This window comes from Glycine max, chromosome 17 (genome assembly GCF_000004515.6).
Source record: "Glycine max cultivar Williams 82 chromosome 17, Glycine_max_v4.0, whole genome shotgun sequence".
In the NCBI taxonomy this organism is placed as follows: domain Eukaryota; kingdom Viridiplantae; phylum Streptophyta; class Magnoliopsida; order Fabales; family Fabaceae; genus Glycine; species Glycine max.
Genome location: NC_038253.2, coordinates 13,889,511 through 13,914,493, shown reverse-complemented (window position 1 = coordinate 13,914,493; position 24,983 = coordinate 13,889,511). Strand labels below are relative to the sequence as shown.

At 35.2% G+C, this 24,983-nt stretch overlaps 2 protein-coding genes across 7 annotated transcripts; one reads left to right on the top strand and one right to left on the bottom strand.

The window, feature by feature from the left end:
• The first annotated feature begins 8,651 nt into the window (after window positions 1–8,651).
• On the top strand, window positions 8,652–15,003 carry LOC100801996 (pentatricopeptide repeat-containing protein At5g67570, chloroplastic). The gene is made up of 9 exons (XM_003550926.5): window positions 8,652–9,458; window positions 10,309–10,500; window positions 10,957–11,038; window positions 11,134–11,316; window positions 11,409–11,522; window positions 12,086–12,179; window positions 12,263–12,420; window positions 12,992–13,429; window positions 13,919–15,003. The coding sequence occupies exons 1-9, from the start codon at window positions 8,929–8,931 to the stop codon at window positions 14,723–14,725; spliced, it is 2,598 nt and encodes an 865-aa protein (XP_003550974.1). The 5' UTR covers window positions 8,652–8,928; the 3' UTR covers window positions 14,726–15,003.
• Window positions 15,004–15,402: 399 nt separating this feature from the next.
• MYB85 (MYB transcription factor MYB85) lies at window positions 15,403–24,983 on the bottom strand. Of its 6 annotated transcripts, none has more exons than NM_001248877.2 (7): window positions 24,832–24,957; window positions 23,899–24,170; window positions 23,485–23,696; window positions 20,645–20,732; window positions 19,835–19,918; window positions 18,742–19,094; window positions 15,403–15,850 (listed from the first exon to the last, which is right to left on the bottom strand). In NM_001248877.2, coding segments are annotated over exons 2-7 (888 nt in total). In that variant the 5' UTR covers window positions 24,049–24,170; window positions 24,832–24,957; the 3' UTR covers window positions 15,403–15,849. The 6 variants fall into 6 exon arrangements, with proteins under 6 accessions (NP_001235806.2, XP_006600248.1, XP_040866875.1 ...); XM_006600185.3 differs by having other exon boundaries at window positions 15,460–15,850; window positions 23,470–23,696; window positions 24,832–24,983; XM_041010941.1 differs by lacking the exon at window positions 24,832–24,957 and adding an exon at window positions 24,302–24,802 and having other exon boundaries at window positions 15,460–15,850.

Sequence of the window (24,983 nt, the reverse complement as noted above, 5' to 3'; positions counted from 1 at the left end):
CTTATTAGTGTTTTGATGTTTGATTTTCAACAATTTTATGATTTGCTTTTGAATTATGTTTTGGATTGTAGCCTTTGGCTTAAACATCATGAAACTACTCTATTGAACAATATAGTAGGTTTAGGATTGTTTCTGAATTCTTTAGTTACCATTTTCTACTCATTTGAGCCCACTACACCCTAGTAATATTGCACTGCCACAAATCACTTTACACTCCATCCTAATTAGGCTTTATTGTTTGCTATCAGTTCATTATTCCTTTGCATGTGAAGCCAACCTTTGTACATAAGTCGAAGTCAATCCTCAATTTTGACATAAAAGTTCATAACACATCTCATATAGTTCCATTTCACCTGCACATATAATCACATGATTCCCCACTACGATTTTCAGGCACAACCTATTGGAAATGCACGTTACGTTCACGTTGCACGTTCTTTCTACATTTTATTATTTTGGAAAATTTAGTTATTTCTGAATCTGGTCCATTTTCCATCCACATTCAACCCATATCTTTGTAAATATATTTGCAACCACCTTCAGTAACAAATCACGTACCCATCCTTTATTCCACTTACTGATAACTTCTTATCTCACGTACTCATAACTTCCTATCTCACGTTCTGATAACAAGTTGTGAGCTCTGTGATGAACAGACTCTATAAATAGGATGGGGTGCTCTCAGTTTTGTATCACCAAACCCACCTCTCTATTCAGAAAAATACATCATCTATTCAGGGTGAGTAAGGGTCTGGAAGAATAAAACTGTGTTTGTGCGCCGCTTCCCGTTCAATTTGCAATGGCGGAAGGTACGCTCGTAATATTTAATTTCCGCTGTTTGATCTGAATATGTCATTTAATTGATTTGCATGTTTAGATCATTATATGTATATTTTTACATTTGGTATTAGAGCCTATTTGTACCTCTGTCTTGCTTATTGGGTTGTTCCTATTATGCGGAGTTTATTTTCTGAGTACATAGGTGTTATGTTTTAAGCCTCCTTAATTCAAAATAACATCAAAATTAGGAATGATATGAGTTTTCTAATTTTTCTATGATTTAAAACGTATTTTTGGGTGTCTAAAATGCATATAATGATGTGGGTTTTTCAAAATTGAGGTAATAATTTTTTGTTTTTTTTACCCACTGCTGGAGGTTGAAGACGAATTTTTGCAGGTTTTGTTTAGTGTCTTGGAATTGTTAATCTACATTTTAAACTAACAATTTTTAAACAAAGTGTGACTTGATCCAATGGTAGATGTGGTTTTTATTACCTCTTTGTTGTGGGTTCGAATCTCAGTGGAAGTTTTTTCTTCCTTGTTTTTGTTTTAATTAATTAAAAGGAATGTATAAATGAAACGAAAATGCCTTAGGCTTGCCTTGAACCCTTGCCTTGCAACATGAAAGAACTCCCTTTGCCACTAAGCTACTACAATTTAATTGTTTATTAGGTGTAGTTCATGTGCATTTATAACTTCTGAAGGATAAATCATTTATGCACAAATAGTTTAAAATTGTGTGTCTCTAAGTTATTATGAACATGCAATATTATGTTAAATACTGGTATGCATTGAATTTCATCCTTTAAAGTTTATTACATGTTGAATGGATATACGTACAATGTTATTTTGAATTGGTATACATGTAATTTTTATGATTCAATATTGAGCATATTTGCATTATTAAGTATGTTTATGCAAAAATTATTTTTGAATGTTAAGTGATTAATATAATTTTATTAAATTAGAGAATAGCCACGGCATCTTTAATTGAGTAAAATTATATGCTAAATTTATAATCACATTAGAAATATTAATTGTGATTAATCATATGTAATATGATGAAATCTACCCACAGGAATTTTGTTATATTTGTATGATTAATTAGGATAAAATATTAAATTATATTTCTTAATTTACCCACATGAATTAAGGAAAAAAACATGATTTAATAGTTTTATCATAAAGTTGCATGATGAATCTAATTGAGTAGGACTTTAGTCCACAAGCAAGTTTTGTGTCACTAGATTCATATATTGAGACATGATTTGCATTGGCAAAACATGGCATTTGTTTAGTCTCAAATTTTCTTAATGAGCATGTGTATTTGTTTGCAGTTTCACAATCTATGAATATTTCTTGTGACCTTCCCATTTTGAAAGGTGATAATTATAAGGTTTGGAAGGAAAGAGTTCTCCTTCATTTGGGCTGGATGGATATTGACTATGCTATAAGGAAGGATGAGCCACCAGCTATTACTGAAACTAGTGAACCTGATGTTGTTGATCTTTATGAAAAGTGAGAGAGATATAATCGTCTCTCCGTTATGTTCATAAAAACCAACATATCCGCTAGTATCCGGGGTTCAATTGACCAGCATGATAAGGTCAGAGATCTGTTGAAAGCCATTGATGAACAGTTTACGACCTCTGAGAAGTCGCTTGCTAGCACACTCATTATGCAATTCTCTTCCATTAAGCTTACTGGAACGAGGGGTGTGCGTGAACATATCATGCGCTTAAGAGACATAGTGACTCAGTTGAAAACCCTGGAAGTTACCATGTCTGAATCCTTCCTGGTACATTTCATTTTGTGCACCCTACCTCAACAGTATACACCCTTCAAAATCTCCTACAACACACATAAAGATAAATGGTCTATTAATGAATTGATGACCATATGTGTTCAAGAAGAGGAGAGATTGATAATGGAAGAGGGTGAAAAGGTAAATTTGACTACTTCTACTTCTGGAAAGGATAAGAAAAAGTCTGTAGGCACTAATAAAGGAAAGATTCTGACTCAACCAACAATTAAAAAGGAGTCAAAGTGTTTCTTCTGTAAAAAGAAAGGACACATGAAGAAGGACTGCCCCAAATTTAAAAGTTGATTTGAGAAGAAAGGTACACCATTTGCCTTCGTTTGTTATGAATCTAATATGATTAATGTGAATCATAATACATGGTGGATTGACTCTGGTTCTACAATCCATGTTTCTAATACCTTGCAGGGTATGGAAAGCCTAAGGAAACCAGTGGGAAGTGAGCAGTGCATCTACTCAGGGAGTAGGATGAGCTCGCATGTAGAGGCCATTGGAACGTGCGTCTTAGTTTTAAGTAGTGGCTTTAAATTACATTTGGAGAAAGTTTTTTATGTTCCTAGTTTCTGTAAAAACTTAATTTCTGTTTCTAAACTTGCACCTTTGGGATTTTATTTTAATTTTATAGACTTTGGTTTTAATTTACTAAATAAATATGAAATTATTGGTTGTGGTCAATTGGTTGATGGTCTTTATTTGATTGAATTGAAAAATGACGCTACTTCTATGCACGTTTCTGTTGGGTTAAAACGATGTATTGTGAATGAAGAATCCTCTATGTTGTGGCACCGAAGATTAGGACATATCTCTATTGATAGAATCAAGCGATTAGTAAATGAAGGAGTACTTAGTACTTTGGATTTCGCTGATTTTGAGACTTGTGTAGATTGCATTAAGGGTAAGCAAACTAACAAGTCTAAAAAGGGTGCAAAGAGGAGTTCTAATTTATTAGAAATCATACATACAGACATATGTTGTCCAGACATGGATGCAAATAGTCCGAAATACTTCATATTCTTTATAGATGATTATTCACGATATATGTATCTCTACTTACTTCATTCTAAGAATGGAGCTTTAGATGCCTTTAAAGTTTTTAAGGCTGAAGTTGAAAAACAATGTGGAAAACAAATTAAGATCGTGAGATCAGATAGAGGTAAGGAGTACTATGGTAGATTCACAGAGGATGGACAAGCACCAGGTTCATTTGCGAAATTTCTTCAAGAACATGGGATTGTTGCCCAATACACTATGCCTGGTTCTCCGGATCAGAATGGTGTGGCAGAACGAAGAAATCGAACCTTATTAGACATGGTGAGAAGCATGAGGAGTAATGTAAAACTTCCTCAATTTTTGTGGATTGAAGCTCTTAAGATGACTGCGTATATATTAAACCGAGTTCCAACCAAGGCTGTCTCAAAGACACCTTTTGAGTTATTCAAGGGTTGGAAACCAAGTTTGCGACATATACGCGTTTGGGGATGTCCGTCTGAAGTAAGAATTTATAATCCACAAGAGAAGAAACTAGACCCTAAGACTATTACTGGGTATTTCATTGGATATGCTGAAAGGTCTAAAGGGTATAGGTTCTATTGTCCATCCCACAACACTAGGATTGTGGAATCAAGGAATGCAAAGTTTCTTGAAAATGACTTGATCAGTGGGAGTGATCAATTTCAGAACATTTCTTCTGAAAGGGATCACTATGAAGCTGAACCTTCTAGGACAAGTAATAGGTTGGTAGTCATTCCCACCCCTCAAGTTAAAATGGGTGTTAGACAACCAGTGATTGAAGTTCCACAAGCTGTTGAAAGTGATCATGTAGATCAAGTTGTTTGTGAGGAACAACATGATGATATTGAACAAACTGGTCAAGAACCAGTTGAACAAGTTCCTCAGCAAGATGACCAAACAACATTAAGAAGATCTACTAGAGTAAAAAAGACAGCAATTCCTAGTGATTATGTAGAGTACCTACAAGAATCAGACTACAACATTGGAACCGAAAATGATCCTAAGACGTTTTCACAAGCCATGAGTTCTAAGGAATCAAATTTGTGGTATAATGCTATGAGGGATGAGATGGATTCTATGGCATCTAACCAAGTTTGGGATCTCGTTGAGTTGCCTGTTGGTGTAAAAGCCATCGAATGTAGATGGGTCTTCAAAACAAAGAAAGACTCAGAAGGCAACATTGAGAGACATAAGGCAAGACTTGTTGCTAAAGGATTCACTCAAAGAGAAGGAATCGATTATAGAGAAACCTTTTCCCCTGTATCTAAGAAAGACTCTCTTCGAGTAATTTTGGCATTAGTAGCTCATTTTGATCTTGAGCTGCATCAAATGGATGTGAAAACGGCGTTCCTAAATGGTAATCTAGAAGAAGAGGCTTACATGAAACAACCTGAGGGATTCTTATCTAGTGTTGGTGAGCACTTAGTCTGCAAGCTTAATAAGTCCATCTATGGATTGAAACAAGCTTCCCGCCAATGGTATTTAAAATTTCATGAGGTCATTTCTTCATTTAGCTTTGAAGAGAATGTCATGGATCACTATATATACCAGAAGGTCAGTGGGAGTAAGATTTGTTTCCTTGTATTATACGTAGATGATATTCTGCTTGCGACTAATGATAAGGGTATGTTATAAGAGGTGAAACAATTTCTCTCAAAGAACTTTGATATGAAGGATATGGGAGAGGCATCTTATGTCATAGGCATAAAGATCCATAGAGAAAGATCTCGAGGCATTTTAGGCTTGTCTCAAGAAACCTATATCAACAAAGTTTTAGAGAGATTTAATATGAAAGATTGTTCACCAAGTGTAGCTCCCATTGTGAAGGGTGACAAACTTGTTTTGAGTCAATGCCCCAAAAATGATTTTGAGCGGGAACACATGAAAAATATTCCATATGCTTCAGCAGTTGGAAGCCTTATGTATGCTCAAGTTTGCACTAGACCTAATATTGCATTCGCTGTTGGAGTCTTGGGAAGATATCAAAGTAATCCATGTATTGACCATTGGAAAGCTGCAAAGAAAGTGATAAGATATCTTCAAGGAACAAAGGATTACATGCTCTTGTACAAACAAACTGATTATCTGGAAGTGATTGGCTACTCCGACTCAGACTTTGCTGGTTGCGTTGATTCACGAAGATCAACATCTGGTTATATTTTTATGTTAGCCAGTGGAACTGTATCTTGGAGAAGTGCCAAACAAACCTTGACTGCTACTTCCACTATGGAGGCTGAGTTCGTTTCTTGTTTTGAGACTACCTCGCATGGTGTATGGTTGAAGAGTTTCATATCTGGCCTTAGAGTTGTGGACTCTATTTCTAGGCCATTAAAGTTGTATTGTGACAACTTTGATGCGGTGTTTATGGCTAAAAATAACAAAAGTGAAAGTCGAAGTAAGCACATCGACATCAAGTACTTAGCCATAAGAGAACGTGTTAAAGAAAAGAAAGTGATCATTGAACACGTCAACACTGAGTTGATGATTGCTGATCCTTTAACTAAAGGCATGCCACCAAAGAATTTTAAGGATCATGTAGTACGAATGAGACTTGGTTCCATGATGTAATTTCATTGTACGTACATTTGTTATTTTCAATGAAACTCTTATTCAATTAGATATTTTCTCATATGGTTTTGTGCACATATTTATTTATTTCGAGAAAAATCATTCGGTTTAGATATAGAATAAACATATGGTTTATTTATTAAGTTGAGAGCTAGTGTTGAGAGACTTGATATATTGTGGTACATGGAAGATACTACTCATCATCAAAGGACCTATCGCCATGACTCATATATTATGTTTCTTGTTATGGTTGATGTTGGGTTAAATGGACCAAGTGGGAGAATGTTGGAAGTGCACGTTACGTTCACGTTGTACGTTCTTTCTATATTTTATTATTTTGGAAAATTTAGTTATTTCTGAATCTGGTCCATTTTCCATCACATTCAACCCATATCTTTACAAATATATTTGCAACCACCTTCAATAACAAATCACGTACCCATCCTTTATCCCACGTACTGATAACCTCTTATCTCACGTACTGATAACTTCCTATCTCACGTTCTGATAACAAGTTGAGAGCTCTGTGATGGACAGATTCTATAAATAGGATGGGGTGCTCTCAGTTTTGTATCACCAAACTCACTTCTCTATTCAGAAAAATACACCATCTATTCAGAGTGAGTAAGGGTCTGGAAGAACAAAACTGTCTTTCAGGTTCGTGTGTGCGCCGCTTCCCGTTCAATTTGCAATGGCTGGAGGTACGCTCGTAATATTTAATTTCCGCTGTTTGATCTGAATATGTCATTTAATTGATTTGCATGTTTAGATCAGTATATGTATATTTTTACACAACCTACTCAAGGTTTTGTTTGTGTGAATTGAAGGGGTATATCAATGCACTTGTCTCCCTTCTCAAAAAGTTACTATCAGAAGCAAATAGACCCTGAGTTCATTAATGCAAAATTCTTACAGATTGATCACAATACAAGGGAGATTGAAACCAATTGATTGGAATATTCAAAAAATTCAATCATGTATAAAATAAATATGTTTTATATTAATCTATAATAAAGGTTCTCTTAAAATAAATTATTTTCATTTAGTGATAAAGAAAGATTATATTATTGGAATTTAAAAAACAAAAAAAGGAGAAAAAATTAGTCATACACCCAAGGGAGGTTAGGATCAAGAAGAGAAGAATCCTCCTAATTAAAGGCTAAACAAGAAAATAAGTATGCACAAATCAATCCAATCTCTTGCAACAAACATGTGCAGGCCTCCAAAGAGAAGCCATAAAACAATCTTAGGAAGAAAAAAAACCGTAAGAGAATAGGACACTTACAAAAATAAGGAATTAGAGCTAAAAAAAGTTTGTCGGGACTAAAAGAAAATAAACTTATGAAATAGACTCTACCAAAATTGTACTCCTCTGATTCACCTTATCTCTCCCATATTCCAAGCAAATCAAATAAATATGCCTACAACTTAACTCATGCCAAAACTAACATCTCAAATAAATCTTAGCATGTCAGCAATTCCAAACCACATTTGCGAACTCCATAAAGACGTAATAATAACAAAATTTGCCCAAAACATAAAACACAACATTAAAAACCAAAGAAGTATCCTCTAGTAATAACAAGAAAGTCACACACACTCAGCAAAAAGATGTAATGGAATTGCATAAAAAACAAGAAACAATTGAGTTCAAGAACAATGTAATTAATGAAAACACGAGCATTAGAAAAACGAACGACTCTATTGTTGTAGAACATGCTAAGCTGGCTTGTAAGACTCCTAGAATTGGGGAAAACAATTTTTCTTGTAAATATAATGTGTAAACAATTGTAGAAGCAAAAACCAAAAACCTGAAAAGTAGACAAAATTTTATTGAAGTAATAAACACAAAAATAATGGAGAATTGAAGCTCTAATTTGATTTAAACTAAACTTAAGATAGATGAGGGAGTAGGATTGTCTTCGAATAGGCCTCAAAGCAAACAATAGAAAGAATCACTAACATGTGCAAGAGATCAGAGGATGAAACACAGAGAGCATAAAGAAGCCAATATATATATATATATATATAATGGGAGAATATGTAATTAGTAAAAATAAATAATGAGAGGAATATATAATTAGTAAAAGTTTTATGTATAAATAAACAGAAAAAATGAATCCAACTTGTAATAAAATCATTTCTACGACATTGATAAATCATAATGTATGCTACTGTAAAGTCTTTATGGAAATTAAAATATATATATATATATATATATATATAATTTGATTCTAATTTATTTTTTAAAATATTTTTAGTATAGTATTTATTATTTTTTACATATTATTTGAATGACTTAACTATTAATTTAGTTCCTAAATTATTTTTAAAAAATTTATTTAAATTTTAAATTTTGAAATGCTTTTATTAAGTCTTACAATTCTTAAAACTACATCAATTTAATCATTTTCATTCAACTGAGAGACTGACGACATTAGAATACATATTTTAACAGTTTAAAATTATAAATAATGACACTCCAATATCTGAATATTTTTAACGGGATTAACCTTACCCCATTTTGAATCAGTTTATTAAAAAAATAAAGAATTAAAATAATTTTTGTAGGAAATAAAAGATGAAAATGAAAAAAAAAAAAGAAAAAGAGAGAAGCAACAACTATTAATCTATTATTCATGAACTAAAAAATCTGGCAATTCCCGCTAGTCTCTCACATAACACATTATCTTGTAACCTTGTCATACTACTGAAGCCTCAACTTGTCCCATTCTACTCCCCTCGCGGCAATGGAACCTCTCCACCTGCATCTTCAGGGCCACCCCGCGGCTCAATTCCGACCAAACACCGACAAAATCCGCCGCAGACTCATCGAAAAGGGCGTCCAACCAACCCCAAAGATCGTCCACACTCTCCGCAAGAAGGAAATCCAAAAACACAACCGGAAGCTGAAGGCCCAACCCGCTCCTCCCCTCACCCAGGCCCAGGCCCAGGCCGCGGCGGAGGAGCAGCACCTCGAAACAATCAAGCGCGAGTTCCGAAGAGTCATGGCGGGGAAACCCTGGGAGGGGATTCAGAAGGTCGAGTTCTTGGAGAAGGCGAGGAGGCCAGAAAGGGACTGCGGAGGAGGAGAAAAGCTTAGGAGAGAGAGCTTGACGGAGCTTAAGGAGATGTTCGAGGCGCGGAAGATGGATGAATTGAAGTGGGTTTTTGATGCTGATCTTGAGATTGACGAGGTTTGGTTTGATGAAGGGTATGGGGCAAGGGGCAAGACTCAGAAACGCAGCGAGGTTGAGGTTATAAGGTTTCTCGTTCATAGGTGAGTTTCCTGATCAATCTCCTTAATTAATTGAATAAACCGTCAATTTAATTCCTGAATTATCACTGTTCGAGTGTATTTGGATGGAGAAATTTAAAATTCTACCAATTTTAAATTCTAACAATTTTAAATAATTCAATTGAAATTCTTTTATTTTCAAAATGTGTTTGGATAAAAAAAAGTTAAAATTATGAGGGTATAAAAAATGAATGAAAAAAAAAACAATATGATTGGCCCGATATTTTTTTTGAATTTGTATAAATTTAGACAAAAAAAAGTAAAACTGTCAAAATGGGCCAGGCCATTGGGCCACTGGGCCTGACTGAACTTTAATAAATGAGGCCCATATAGAATATAAACTGGCCCAGTCCAGCCCATTTTTCTCGCTTGGCCCAATGGACTGATTGGGCCGCTTATTTTGCGACCCCTAATACCCCACTAACATTGAGCGACTAGTTTGAATAATTTTTAAACAGTTGAGGGACTAGGTAGCATGATGTATAATACTCTAGAGGTTACTTGTATAATTTCATTAGTTTAAGGATTATTTAGGAAAGAGAGTGATACTATAGAGACCGAATTGATGGTTTATTCTTAATTAATATGTTTTTTTTCTTGGAATTCCATCAACTTAATATCGTTGTTATTGTTAACCAATGGGGATTGGGTCCAGCGAAAGGAGCTTGTCTCTCTCAACATGGCGAATCAACATTTGAATCCTCATTGAGACTTTAGAGATACTGACATTTAGTATCTGACTGTGCTTCAAACAAATATTGCACTAGATTTCTGTGGGAAACCAAAAAATAATGTCTTTGTTAAGTTATGCTTTTTTTTCTTTTGGATGTAGGCTAAGTGACAAGGAGATTACTATGAAGGATTGGAAGTTTTCAAGGATGATGAAGATGTCAGGATTGCCATTTACCGAGGGACAATTATTGAGGATTGTGGAGCTGCTTGGTTTTAAACGTTGTTGGAAGCAAGCTCTTTCTGTGGTTCAGTGGGTGTACAATTATAAGGATCACAGGAAGTTTCAAAGCAGGTGAGTTTAGATATTTGACTTGGCTTACTGGCATTGTTTTTTAAGGCTCCTTGAGAAATCTGTGTTGTGTGTGGTTTTAAATTTTGGAGGGAGCGAGATTGATGCCATGGAATGGCTTTTGTTAACCCATTGTGTTAATGAATGGAATGGGAAAGAAATTAAAAAGAATGAGATAGGTTTTAAGCACTCTGCTGGTGCAACATTCTTGTGCTGTATTGTTTCAACCTAAATTTGATGTGGTGCTACATAAGATGAATGTTTTTTTTATCAGTAATTGGTGTAAACTATGTGGATAGTACAGGGTGCTGATTGAGGATATCTTGAGCCTGCTATATCAAATTATAAAATAATATGCATGATTAATTCTTGACTGTATAACTTTGTTGTTTTGTTTACATGCTCATTGCTTGGCATTCTCAGTCCTCTCTTATGAAGAAGTTAATAATAATTTTGTAGGTTTGTTTATACAAAACTTCTTTCAGTTCTTGGGAAGGCAGGCAGGCCGAATGAGGCCCTTCAAATTTTCAATATGATGCGTGTAAGAATCAAGTGCTTATTTTATTTTCCACACGAAGGCTTGTCTATAATTGTTGTTGGAATGTTTCTCTATTGATTTGCTTTCAACTTATTCAGGAAAGCATCCATATATATCCTGATATCGCTGCATATCACAGTGTTGCTGTTACGCTTGGTCAAGCTGGTCTTCTAAAAGAGTTGCTGAATATTGTGGAATGCATGAGACAGAAACCCAAAGCATTTATGCATCGCAAGAACTGGGATCCAGTTCTTGAACCTGATGTGGTTATATACAATGCTGTAAGACAGCAACTATAATTTATCATATAACTTTCTAATGAATGCCGTTTTTCAGATTGATTGAATCATCAAATTTCTTCAATTGCTATTAGGTGCTTAATGCTTGTGTTCCATCAAAGCAGTGGAAAGGTGTGTCATGGGTTTTTAAGCAACTGAGGAAAAGTGGTCTAAAACCTAACGGAGCAACTTATGGACTTGCAATGGAGGTAATTACAGGATTACAGTATCTGACTCCTAGTAATTTATCAAGTGTGTATATACCGTAATATTGAAACAGGAAGATACAATGTTACTCAACTATTTTTATTTTTCTTTACAAGCTGAATCTAATTGAGAATTGCTATTCTGAATCTGTCGTTCTTGTGCTATCATCTTTAGACTGTTTTGTCACTAACAAGTAGCAATTTAGCTCAGTATAGTTAACTCAGTTTCATGCTATGTTTAAAAAATAAAAAAAATTAAGCAAGATCTGCTGTTCTTGGGAAAACTGGTCTCGCAAGATCTATTTCTCTGATTTGTTAAGATAATTATTTTGTTATAATGTGATTAATGCTATCTTCCCAATGTAGATGCATATTATATCCTTGTACAGTAGCTCAGATTTCCACTATATTCACAAATTAACAAGCTACTTTTAAGTTATATTTTGTCCCAGAGTCTTTATGGCTGAATGGGAAATTATTTGATGAAGAAAATGTTATTATCTTCAGATGTTATTACCCTCAAAGCATGTTTATATTCAAGTCTTATAGGTGGTGCTTGTTATAAGGTAATGCTGGAATCGGGCAATTATGACCTTGTCCATGAGTTTTTTGGAAAGATGAAGAGAAGTGGGGAAGTTCCAAAAGCCCTTACGTATAAAGGTAGTTCTTTACTTCCTTGGTATTATTTGCTACTGATATTTGGCAGCTGATAGCCTGATATATATTTTATCTCACTTCTGTAGTGTTGGTAAAAACCTTCTGGAAGGAAGGTAAAGTGAATGAAGCTGTGAAAGCTGTCAGGGACATGGAAAGAAGAGGAGTTATTGGAACAGCCAGTGTATATTATGAACTAGCTTGTTGCCTTTGCAACAATGGGAGGTGGCAAGATGCTATTCTGGAGGTACTGTGTTTAATCTCTTCGAGTAAACTGCCAAATCTGGCTTTGAGAATTTTGGTGGTGGACATATTAGGTGCTGAGAACTTAAAATCTACCCTGTGGTCGCCAACAAACCATGAAAGATGGCTACATTAGCCTTAGGTTCTGGACACATTAGTCCCTAGAAATGACTAATGTGGCCATTGGCCAATATTTGTTGTTCCTTAGGGTAAGTTTGGATAAGGGTTTAGGTGGGAAAAAGAGGGAGGGAATGACTTATGGTTAGGCTTTCTATTGTTTGGGAGTCTTCTAGAAAGAGGGAAAAGGAATTAGGATTTACAATAAAGTCTCCAAAACCCTCCCTTACATACTTTTGAGTTCCCCAAAGTGAAGGGTTCAGGGAAAAAAGTATACTAGTTTAGTTATGTCAGTTTTTGTTTCTTTTTAGAAAATGTGAAATTGTAAATTTATATTGTTATTAATCGTTGTAATTTACTAATCCTTCATTTCCTTCTTTTTGCATGTATGTGGTTAGATGAGCATGTAGCTAATATAAATCCTTATTAAGATGCATTGTCCTTGAATATGGCTGCAGGTTGACAATATTAGAAGTCTTCCTCATGCCAAGCCTTTGGAGGTTACTTTCACTGGCATGATTAAGTCTTCCATGGATGGTGGACATATTAATGATTGTATATGTATATTTGAATACATGAAAGAGCACTGTGTTCCTAATATAGGGGCCATAAACACAATGCTGAAAGTTTATGGCCAAAATGATATGTTTTCTAAAGCCAAAGTTTTATTTGAGGAAGTCAAAGTAGCCAAATCAGAATTTTATGCCACCCCTGAGGGTGGTTATAGCTCTGTTGTCCCAGATGTGTACTCATATAACTCAATGTTGGAAGCTTCAGCTACTGCACAGCAATGGGAATACTTTGAGCATGTGTACAGAGAGATGATTGTTTCTGGCTATCAACTGGATCAAGATAAACACTTGTCATTACTTGTTAAAGCTTCAAGAGCTGGCAAGGTAGAGAATGTACTTCCTTATATTAGATCTATGCTTATTTTATATTTCTGCTCATAGTGTCATATCCTATGAAGTGTGTTACATTCAAATTATATATGTACCTAACAGTGCAGGTATTTCATCCATCAATTCACTATCATGGTGAAAAAGACTATTTTATTTTTTTTATTAGTGTGAGCGCAATTTTCATAAATTATTTTGTACTGTGTACAAGCATATGTATAAAGCTTGAATGAATAGTTCAGCTTATACGTAAATATATTTAGGCTCCTGCCCATGATCTCAATAGAAACCTTTCTTTAATCCTTTAGAATCAGAGTAACATTTGTTGGATGATTTCCAGAATTAATTAAATTCAACTGCATTTCTTACTTACTACTAGTGGCCAGTCAGTCAATGGAACCACAAAAAATACGTCTCAGTGGTTTATTTACTTTTATGTGTTCTGCCAAACGTTGAATTTGATGACATATTTTGGTTTCAATGCAGTTGCATTTACTGGAGCATGCATTTGACATGATTCTGGAAGCTGGAGAAATTCCTCACCATCTTTTCTTTTTTGAATTGGTGATTCAAGCTATAGCCCAGCATAATTATGAGCGAGCTGTTATTTTAATCAACACCATGGCTTATGCACCATTCCGGGTGACTGAAAAACAGTGGACAAACCTGTTTAAAGAGAGTGAAGACAGAATTAGTCTTGAAAATCTAGAGCGGTTGCTGGATGCTCTTGGTAATTGTGATATTGTTTCAGAACTAACAGTCTCTAATTTAACAAGATCATTGCATGTTCTTTGTGGATTAGGTACATCCAGGAACTTCTCTAGTATAATCCCTTTTGGAAGTGAAAATTCTGTCAATGGTCTGAATGAAGGAATTGATGATGATGGAAATGTGCCAAAAATTTCCAGAAGAATGATGATTGAAGGTGTTGAATCTAAGAATGACATTCTTGTTGCTAGTTACCACACTGAACCGGAAACTATTGCCTTTAGTCGTGATCAGGTCAATGGAGGTGATAATAGTGATGTGATGGTTTTCAGGCCTCAAAACTCTTATATTGAAGATGGAAAAAGTTTATATGCTGATAGTCTGGAATGCACTGATAATCTGGCCCTTGACAAGTCTTCAGATGAATTGGATGAGGAGCTCTGGGATGATGGAAGCTCTGAAGATGATGATGGCGAGGGAGTAATTGACAAGCCCTCAGCATATGAAATATTAGAAGTATGGAAGGAAATGAGAGAGGAGGATGGGAATTTGTTACACTCTGAATCTGAACTTGGATGTGGCTAGTGATTGCAAGTTGTTTTAGTGTTTACATATGCTAGGTGAACTGTAAACAGGGAGAGGAAGATGCAACAATTTTCATCGTAAATTAGCTTGTTCTGATCTAGTCCAGTGACATTTGGTACGATGTTATAATTGGAACAAGGGAACAGTTAGAACTTGTAAATGTTAGCAAATTTTCCCTTGTCACAATTTTTTTGCATGAGATTGTAATAATGGTATCGTACAGTGATTCAAATATATTTTTAGTCTCTTGATTAAATATATAATAAATTTTAGATTTATTTCTTAATTTTTTTAGCTTTTGGTTCTTCATTATATTAAAATTGGTCAGATTCAGTTCCTCCCGTTAAATGATTGCTGATAAGTGTTGTGATTAACAGAAAGCCATGTAGACTAGTACGCACTACGCATAGCCAAGTAACATGTTACAATACACAATAGTCACAATTGTTTCCCTAAGCAGCATAGATGAACTACGATTGTTAATAAAGAGCAAAATACTATTCGCTCCCAAGGTTTTTCAAAATGGCATTTATCTACAACTTAAGCCAAAAAGTATTGACCATTTTCTAAATTTGGAACAGATGCTTCCATACACTTCACACATACATTGTCGCATTGGCCTTTGTATGGGCAAAAAATCAAGCCAATAGATCAAGGATGTTCACAAATATAATTTTGACAAACTTCAAAAGGAAGTCAATATATTACCGTAATATAAGAGTAATATGGCGATGTCTTAGAACAAGCATTGAATATATGATCTGCATGTCAATGACAATCCATATTGCTATTTGAACACCACTAAAAATTGTTTTCCTTCATTTACTCTACGCGGATGTCAATCATTCCATTACAGCAAAACATGGCTATTTCCACTCTTCCGTTACTGCTTTGTAGCTTTCCCCTCATTGTCTTTATAAGAAAAAGGTAAAATAAAAATAAAAAATAAAAAAGGCTGTTATTGATTCCTGACAAAATGTTTCATGAATCATCCTGCATATTCCAGATTTACAAGCCGAAAATTATGTACAGTTACGAAAAAACTGGCCGGAAGCATAGCCAGCAGCAGAACTATCATCTCAAAGCTAAGTCTGCTGATGATGAACATGAGTAAGTCCACACTATCTGAGAAGAATTCACAAATATTAAACAGGGTTAACTAAAAGAACTAATGGAAATTACCATGCAGCATTAGCAGATTATTGCTTAGAAAGAACTAAGAACTAACAGAAATTCCATCTATATAGGCATCAGAACCATGGGGCAATGATTATAGGTTTAAAACTAAACCGACAGATAACAGAAACTACTTTACAAATTACAGACATCAGAATAATGCTCATCACTAATTAAAGCTTAAAAAAATGCAGTAACTAACAAACCTAGGACACTTTCACAAGAGATGGACAGAGTTACTCCTGGGGTGTTTTTGTGACTGTTACGTTACTTTCAATTCCTAATCCATTCAATGAACAGAGTTTTGTTCCACCTTGATAAACCTATTTGGAAAGTCCAAACTCCCTCTGAAGGTTAAATCCTCCAAGTCATTCCATGTTGAAATGCAAAATCGAATTGGTAAGTAAATTATGATCTTGAGAAGTAATAATGCAACGGAATAATTTCCAACGAATTTTCATCATTTATGTTATCTCAGGGTATCTTACATGAATCAAAATACCCTTACATACCTCAATGAAATAAAGTGGCTAAGAAGAAAAATTGTCATCTTAACGAAATTTCTCATACTTCGTTGTTGCAGGCTAGCATGCCTTTGCATTTCTAGGGGGGATGCTGCTGTATATAGGCACACTAATTTAGGATAGAATATCTTCATAATACTCAGATTCAGATTATATCAGGATAGACTTTTCATATTTTCCATCTTTCACTTAATAGGTTTAACCTATTCATAGTTTCCATCTTTCACTTAATAGGTTTAGCCTATTCATAGTTTCCATCTTTCCCTTAATATGGATTAGAGCCTGTATTAAATCATCATCAAATAATTTTCATGTTTTCCTTGTCTCCACTGCCACCACTTAGGTTGGCAACCACATCAAAGAAGCACCGTCTCTAGATCAGACCGTTCTTGAAACCGCACAGCCAGCATCCTCCTTGTAGCACCACTCTCATATCGCTGCCAATGAGCACCCCTTTCAGGCCCAGTGGTCAACTTTCCCTAACCTTGTCCCTCTTGGGGGCTATTTGAAAGCTCTAATTTCTCCTCTTTGAAAAGGAAACCAACAATGCCCTTTTTTCGTCATCTATGAAGATAAAAGTTCCTCCTTCTAGTCCTTGGGTCCCAATAACCTCCTAACCTTGCTAGATTCATATCAGGTTGTGTTTTTCATTGCTAAGGATTAGGGTCTATTATATTACTTACAACATACGGAGACTAAAGGTGGTGCCAGCAAATAGGTGTTGCCTTCCTTCCTGTCATCGGGAAAACTAAGAAACTTGGGCAATTTCCCAGGTTTGGCTTCAACATAGGCGTCTTGGACATTTGTGTTTTAGTGTCTGTAAGTCTTTATTTCCTTACTTGTTTACAAAAGAGTCAGTCAAGTCTTTTTTTACTCTTTTCATTGTGATATTTGTCAATTTGCATAACACCATCGTGCAACATTTTTCCTTAGTAATAATAGAAGTCTTAAACCTTTAGATCTTGTTCATTCTGATGTGTGGGGACCAATTACTACCTCTACTATATATGGGGCTAAGTGATTTGTGTTGTTTATTAATGATTGTACTCGTGTCACGTGGATATTTCTCATAAAAAAAATAAATCTGAGATTTCTCAAAATCAATTTGGAAAGTATCAAAAAGATTGCAGTCTGATAATATAATGGCACTAAGTATGTGAATAAAAAAATTTCCAAATTTCTCAAATGGGGCTGCAAAAACGAAAAACCTTCATCTTGAAATTGCCAGAGCTCTACTTTTCCAGATGATTGTTCCCAAAACTTATTGAGGAGTAGCTGTCTTGACTGCTACGTATCTGATAAACAAGTTACCTTCTTGTGTCCTGAATGGTTAAGCCCAGTACAGCACATGTTATCATTCTTTCCCTCCTCTCCTAACATGTCTAGTCTCCCAACTCATGTCTTTGGACGTGTTTCCTTTGTTCACTCTCAGTCACACCGTGGAAAGTTAGGTCCACAAGCTATCAAATGTATTCTCATTGGTTATCCATCAAACAAAACAGGATATAAGTGTTATCACCTTCAAAATCTTTGTGTCTATGTCTCTATGGATGTCACCTTTCATGAAATTGAGCTTTTTATAAAAGTCCTCAATTTCACAGGGAGAGTAGTCTAAAAGTTGAGTTTTTTGTGGAATCATTACCAATATTTTGAATCCTAGATAGCGGCACATAGTGGCCAGCCTCAAAAAATGCTATAGTGGATAGTGAGATAGCAACTATTGTGAAATTTTCTACATAATTTATATAATCTATACTATACACAAAAATTCTCAAAAATGATAAAAATTACTCAAAATTCATGATATTCACAATCAACAATAAAAAGGCATATGTCTTGAACAAAACAAACAAGTAAATACCAATAAAAGTCAAATGCAAGTTTCCTAGATAGGAATCATCAATCACCACTGTCATCTTCTAAATCCAAGTTTTCTTTATAATGTTCACTACTATTGTAGTTGTAGATTTCATTTGTGGAAATTGAAATTCCATAGTAGAGACTGTTAGAAATTCATGATCAGTTTGGTAAAAAACTGTGCTATAAGATGTTCTGAGCAAATTATCCACTTGGAGAAAAGTCTAACCACAGACAGATCAGCCTCTAATCCAGTAACCAAGAACAAAAGGCAAAATAAATAAGGATGAGAAGATTCTAAAGGAGTGACTACTGAAGAGTGCAGAGAACCAGCATACTATCGGAATAATTATGATGTGATAAGCATTCTAAACAGGAAAATAAAATTTAGATAAAGTTATGACCATCTCATATTTTCATCCACAGGAATCAAAATAGATTTCTTGGTGAGGAAACTACCAAATATGAAGCATTTTGCATTTTAGCGCCTTCATTGCTGCTTTTGCAAACACTTGAGCAGCCTCAGCCTCAGCTTCTGCAGCCTCTGCCTCCCTAGCTGCTGCCTCAGCCTGTGCAATTGCAGTCTCTGCCTCCGCAACTGCTTTTGCAGCCGCAGCAGCTGCCTCTTGAGCTGTCAAGCCCTTCACTTTTGATATCTCTGCATCAATTTGGGATTTTAAAAGGATGTTGACATCATCATTCTTATGTGCTTCTGAAGGATCTTTGGGCCTGTCTTCCAAAAGTACCAATGAAGAGCATCTTCTTTTCTCAGAGACTGTTGAACTTGGCGCAATCCTGTACTTATGCTTTTCCTATCAATAGATATGCCATACACAGGATCAACTTATCATATATTGAATTTTATTACTTGCCAAATGAAATGTCACAAAGAAAATATGTTTACTGTATGGGGCAATTTATCAACTCAAATACAATTCTATCTCACAAAAGAAAATGCCAATATATGCACATTGGAATTGCCACAAGAGAATATATATCTAGTTATCTATTTATATCTATAATGATATGCTAGGCCCATTCTGCAAGTATATAGGAGAATGCTGAGGAGAGAGTTGGAGGAAAATGGGCCCCAAAGGCAGAGGAATCAATATTAGGAGGGAATAACAGAAGGAGGTTGTGCAAGAATTCCCTTGAGTGGTTGATGCAAGGGTGAGCTGAGGGGTATCCCAGTCTCAAGGTTATTGGGGGGCTTTTCTATCTTCTTTTATTTGTTTTCACCATTGTAAGGAGCTTAGCTCCATTCCATCACTGTTTTCAGATTTCACTCTTGTTTACTCTGTTTTAAGAGAATCTATCAATACACTATTCAGTTTCCTATTCCAATTGTTCAGTCATAACATGATATAACCAATCATTTTCATTGCCAATCATTTTCTTTTAATGACTTTCAGTAACATCAAATATTTGTCACTGTGATACATGAAAAAAAACTTCAATATCGCCTTCAAACCAGATTGACTATGTCTATTACACAGGTTTGCAGGAAGAGCTTTATGTGCTTTGCTACAACAGTAACAGATAGTGAAACTACCTTGATTATTTTGCCACTTGCCACCATATGCTTCAGTTTGGCTGGCAGTAGTTTACTGAGATTTGGTGGAAACCGATATTTTTCCTAAACACATGAAAAGTTTCAGAATTACTTGCAGTTATGCAGACAAGTATGTAAACAATCATTATATTGCTAGTATTACTTGTATTGACTATTCACCAATGTTCCAAAGCTAAATCGCCGGTCATTTTCAAAGAAAGATATCCAGCATATAGCATAGTATTAGTATGATTGGTTGAATTTATGATATTTTCTTTTAACCAATTGTCAATAGAAAAAAAATTAGCAGGTTGTTACTGGCCAGGTTAAAGCACATACAATTGGTTCATTAAAAATCAAATAAATAAAATGAAAAGATGTTACTTCAGTATTCAGTAATTAGTTTTACCATGTGATGTGAGTAACATGATCATAGCTAGTTGAAATTACTAGCAATTAACAAAAAATTATAGCACTTTATGGACCTAGGAGATAAATATTTCCAATTAGTTTCAAAGATTTATGATGCAGTGAGATCAATCACAAAGGAGGCTGGTACAGAATTATGTCTAATTTAAAACAGATAGATAATCCATCAATCAATATAAAAGTTAAATTGTTAGTTACTTTAGGGGAAAATAACATTTATTTATTGAGTCAAAATGCAAAGCAATTCATTCAGGAGGGGAAAGGAAGAGGCACACAAAGGCAAGAATTGAAGTAATCTATAATAGCACCAAAATTTTGATGATCATATGCTTATTGGGATGTTTAGATCTTATAATCATTTGTGAAGTGAAATAGAAATACCTCTATGAAAGAAGCAATGGCAGCCTTGTCAGAACCCTTTTGCTCCTTCATGTAGACAATTGCCTCTAATATATGATTATCCACCAACCTGCCAACATTACAACTTTCATAAGTCAAAAGTATATATTGCTGCATAATTTCAACATTCAGAACAAGACCTGTTTATCAACTATTTACAATTGCAACTTGCAGGTAGAGCCTATGTATAAATCAATGAATTTGTAATCTAGAATTAATGCACACTGGAATATGACAACATTAAGATAAATGTACCTAGCATGAATTCCTTTAGAAAGGAGTCAAAGTACAAAAAACATTGCTTTAGTATTTTCCTACAGCATGCATACAAGAATGGAAAATGTTTAGTGAACATCAAAATGGACAACAAAAACTTATTTCCTTTGATTTTGAGGTGTGTGTATAAACAAAAAATAAATAAAAAAGCAAGAGATAGAGATATTTGTATATGGGGTCACATACGGTGTCAATTTTCTGATATTCAAATAATAGAAGTGTCAAAGAATTGCAAATAAGCAAATAATTTATCTAACGATATAATATTTCCCCCAAAGTAGAAAAAGCAGTGGCCCATTGTGTAACATGGTCTATGATCTTTCTATTCCTATTTTTCTTTCTTTAATCCAGATAGGTAAGGAAATCATCTATTTCATCTGTGTTTTCCATGCTTAGAGCAGAAACAAACATCAGAAATGACAATATTTGTTAGGAACCAAGAATTGAAATGAGGAAGAAAATAAAAGATTTTATTGACTAGTAAGAAAATAACAAAAAATAAGACAGAAAACTCTCCTCCAAGGATTTCCCCTTCACCAAGGATTTCTCCTTTCACAAAGAGCTAATGCTTAATCTACAAATGAATAAGATCCCCCTCTCTCCTATCCTTCTTTCTCTATTTATATCTAATAAACCCCTCTAACTAACTAACTAACTAACTCATTAGTATTCTAACTATATTAACTAACTCTTCCTTCTCCTTATATCCTTACAATACACCCCTCCTAAAAATCAACCTTGTCCTCAAGGTTGGAATCTGAAAACTGGAATTGCACACGGAAACTTCCTAAAGTTTTGTCTGATTGCTGGAAGACAACTGCACCCCATGTAGCTTAACTAGGAACGACCCACTGCCGCTGCATGCAAACTGAGGTCCGATGGCTTCGGTGGTGGGAGGGACAAGGGTGGACTCCATATAACTTTAATCAGCTTGACTGGCTCAGTACATTCCTTCTGCCTTAGCTCCATGGCTAAGTTGTCAGCCATAGATACAACAAAATTTAATGCTAAAGGCTCACCCAACAAGTTGACATTCCAAGATTCCAGCACCATTGTTGTTCCAACCACCTTCATGAATGATTTTTGTTTCACCATAACAATCTTTTTATGGAAATCTAAATCTTGAAAACAATGTGGCTTGGTTGAATCACCAGCTTCGACTTCCTTCTTGTGTAATTGGGTTATCAAGAAAATCATCTTCGTAGCCCACATTTGTCACTCCATTTTCCTTGTGTTTCTCTCTCTTTATCGATGGATCAACTTCTTCCTCCATAACCTTTTCAATCTTTTTTTCTCTTGCTAACTTTGCTTCATCATTTTTGGTTTCTTCTCCACCACAAAGGGTGTGGTTCTTGATTACTGAACCTTCTTTACTTCTGTTTTCTGATTTCAAGAACTGCAATGGGTCACTGTCACACTCAAAACTGCTACCCTTTAAATTAGTTCCCCCTTCTATGCTTCTATCAAAGCTAGGTAGTTCCACCTTTCTTGCCCAAGAACTAGCCTTTGCTTCACTAAATTCTGACCCACTTCCCTCCATGCTATTTTTGTCTTGTTGAGAGGCATGGGAATCAACTTCTTCATTCAATATCTTGCGCAACATGTGTTTCCGCTCTGAAATGTTGGTCCTCCCTTTCAAGAACTCTGTAGAAGTCTCCCATTTTTTGATGTGGGTTTCTGTCTCAGTTGGCTTTTCTTGCTTCAAGATACTCAATCTTTCAAAGATGTGGTTACCATGGCGATCTCCAAATCTTTTGATCAAAGCTGGGGAAAATGATTCCCAATCTGAATCTGGGTTGTTTTGGCTCCAAATGTAGAACCAATGTGTCGCAACACCCTCCATGCTCATGAATGCATATTGCAACTTATGGAACGAAGGAATTTCTTGTACCTCAAAGAATTTTCAGCCCTAGCAATCCAACCAATTGGGTTTGTCCCCATGAATGCTGGCAGCTCCACCTTCTTAGCCCAAATTTGCGCTTACTCTATCTCTAACATTGGCTTCCCCTCGAAGATCCGGCAGGTCAGACCAATTTGTTAGGAACCAAGAATTGAAATGAGGAAGAAAATAAAAGATTTTATTGACTAGTAAGAAAATAACAGAAAATAGGAGAGAAAACTCTCCTCCAAGGGTTTCCCCTTCACAAAGGATTTCTCCTTTCACAAAGAGCTAATGCTCAATCTACAAATGATAAGATCCCCTTCTCTCCTATCTTTCTTCCTCTATTTATATCTAATAAACCCCTCTAACTAACTAACTAACTCATTAGTATTCTAACTATATTAACTAACCCTTCCTTCTCCTTATATCCTAACAATATTTGAATGCAAATTAGTCTAGAGATTATTCATTTATAAAAATTGGATGACAGCACACAGCTATATGCAATCTTAGAACCAAATACTTTTAAGGGATGCAGCATCTACAAGTTTAGAATCTCCGGATGCTATTCAAGAACAAAATTAAACAAGCACTATAATCATGAAGCTAATTTCTTTTCATTAGATAATAAATGGCAGATATATTTAACTTGATCTTTTGTAACCTAGATATTTGTTCTTTCAAATTGGTAGATTGCAATGGTCCACCAGAAACTGCCAAGGGTTTAGTATCAAGAACTTCATCATGTCGAACTACGGTACTCAAGGCCATATGGTTATTGTCAATTTTGGGGGCTGGCAGGTTCCTTTTAAGAGCAAGCTTTGCCTTCTGCCGGGATCCCCATATCGCTGTCACGTTTATATTCCTCCATTTATCCTGTTCACAGTTCAAAGCACATATACTAGTCAAACAATGGTATGCCACAACTTTGGAAATTTTATTGAAGCAAAGGACGGTAACATTATACTGATTTTATGATGCAATAGACATATGATCATTTGGCTAGTGCAATTGTAACCTACCCAACCTGAAAGAATAGAAATTTCCCACATCATGCTAGGCTGTTGAGAAGACATACCTTAAGATCTACATTCGAACGCATATGCAAAATGGCACTGAACTCAGGATCTGTAAGTATGGTGCGCCATTTTCCTGCCCCATGCTTGAGTACACCAGCTTTCAGTGCCGCTTCTTCTTCCGCAGTCCATTTCTGCTTAGGAGCACCCATTGAAGGAAGCCTACAGCTTTTTATGACACTTTACCTCTTTGCTTCTACTCTAAAGGAAAGCTTGGAAACTTGGTAATTCCCTCTTCTACTAGTGCATCTTTGAACAAGAAAAAAGCTGACTACTGTTGACCAACAAACAACACCAACAAGAAAAGAAAAAATCACTTGTCAACATGTGATTTTCAAGGTTCATAAATAAAACAACAAATCAATCAAATAAATAAAACTCCTTCCACAAATCCCAAATATTGACCTTAACTCCCATATTCACTTCAATCTCATCCCTAATATCCCAATGTTCAATTACGTAGGTGGCAAAGGGTATTATATAACATTGTAAGAAGCAAGTAGAAACATTTTTGCAATGTACTATTGAAATGCCTGTGCTATTACGCCTCATGAAAGCTCAAGGTTCAATTTTGGACACAACCCAGAATAATCTAGCATTATGCATTACGTAAAATGGAAAAATCTGAGGATTTCAACGTCCCAGGTTCAAATTTCATTGAATCGATCAAATGAAATTCAGGTTGAACTAAATGACAACGAAAAGGAACGGCTTTTTTAGCTCACAGGGACAAAGTAACAACATTTGAGTAAAGAAAAAAAATCACAACAGCGACAGCAACATAAACTAGAACCACATGCATTCAACTGGGAAGAGAAATGGCACACTACACTTCTGATGAATGGCAAAAATTACAACTTTCTTAGAGAGAAAAAATGAAAAATAAAAAACCAAAGGGAGAGAATGAAAAACAGAATCGGTGAAGAGAGGTGTACCAAATCACTGGGCGAAGGTGAGAATTGGAAACGTTAAAGTATTTACACAGAGAAATTGAATTAATCCGAATGATTTTGCCAAAAAACAAAACCAGAGAAGAATGAGACATATGAAACGAGTTCTATTCAATCGAGGCAAAATATAAAATAGA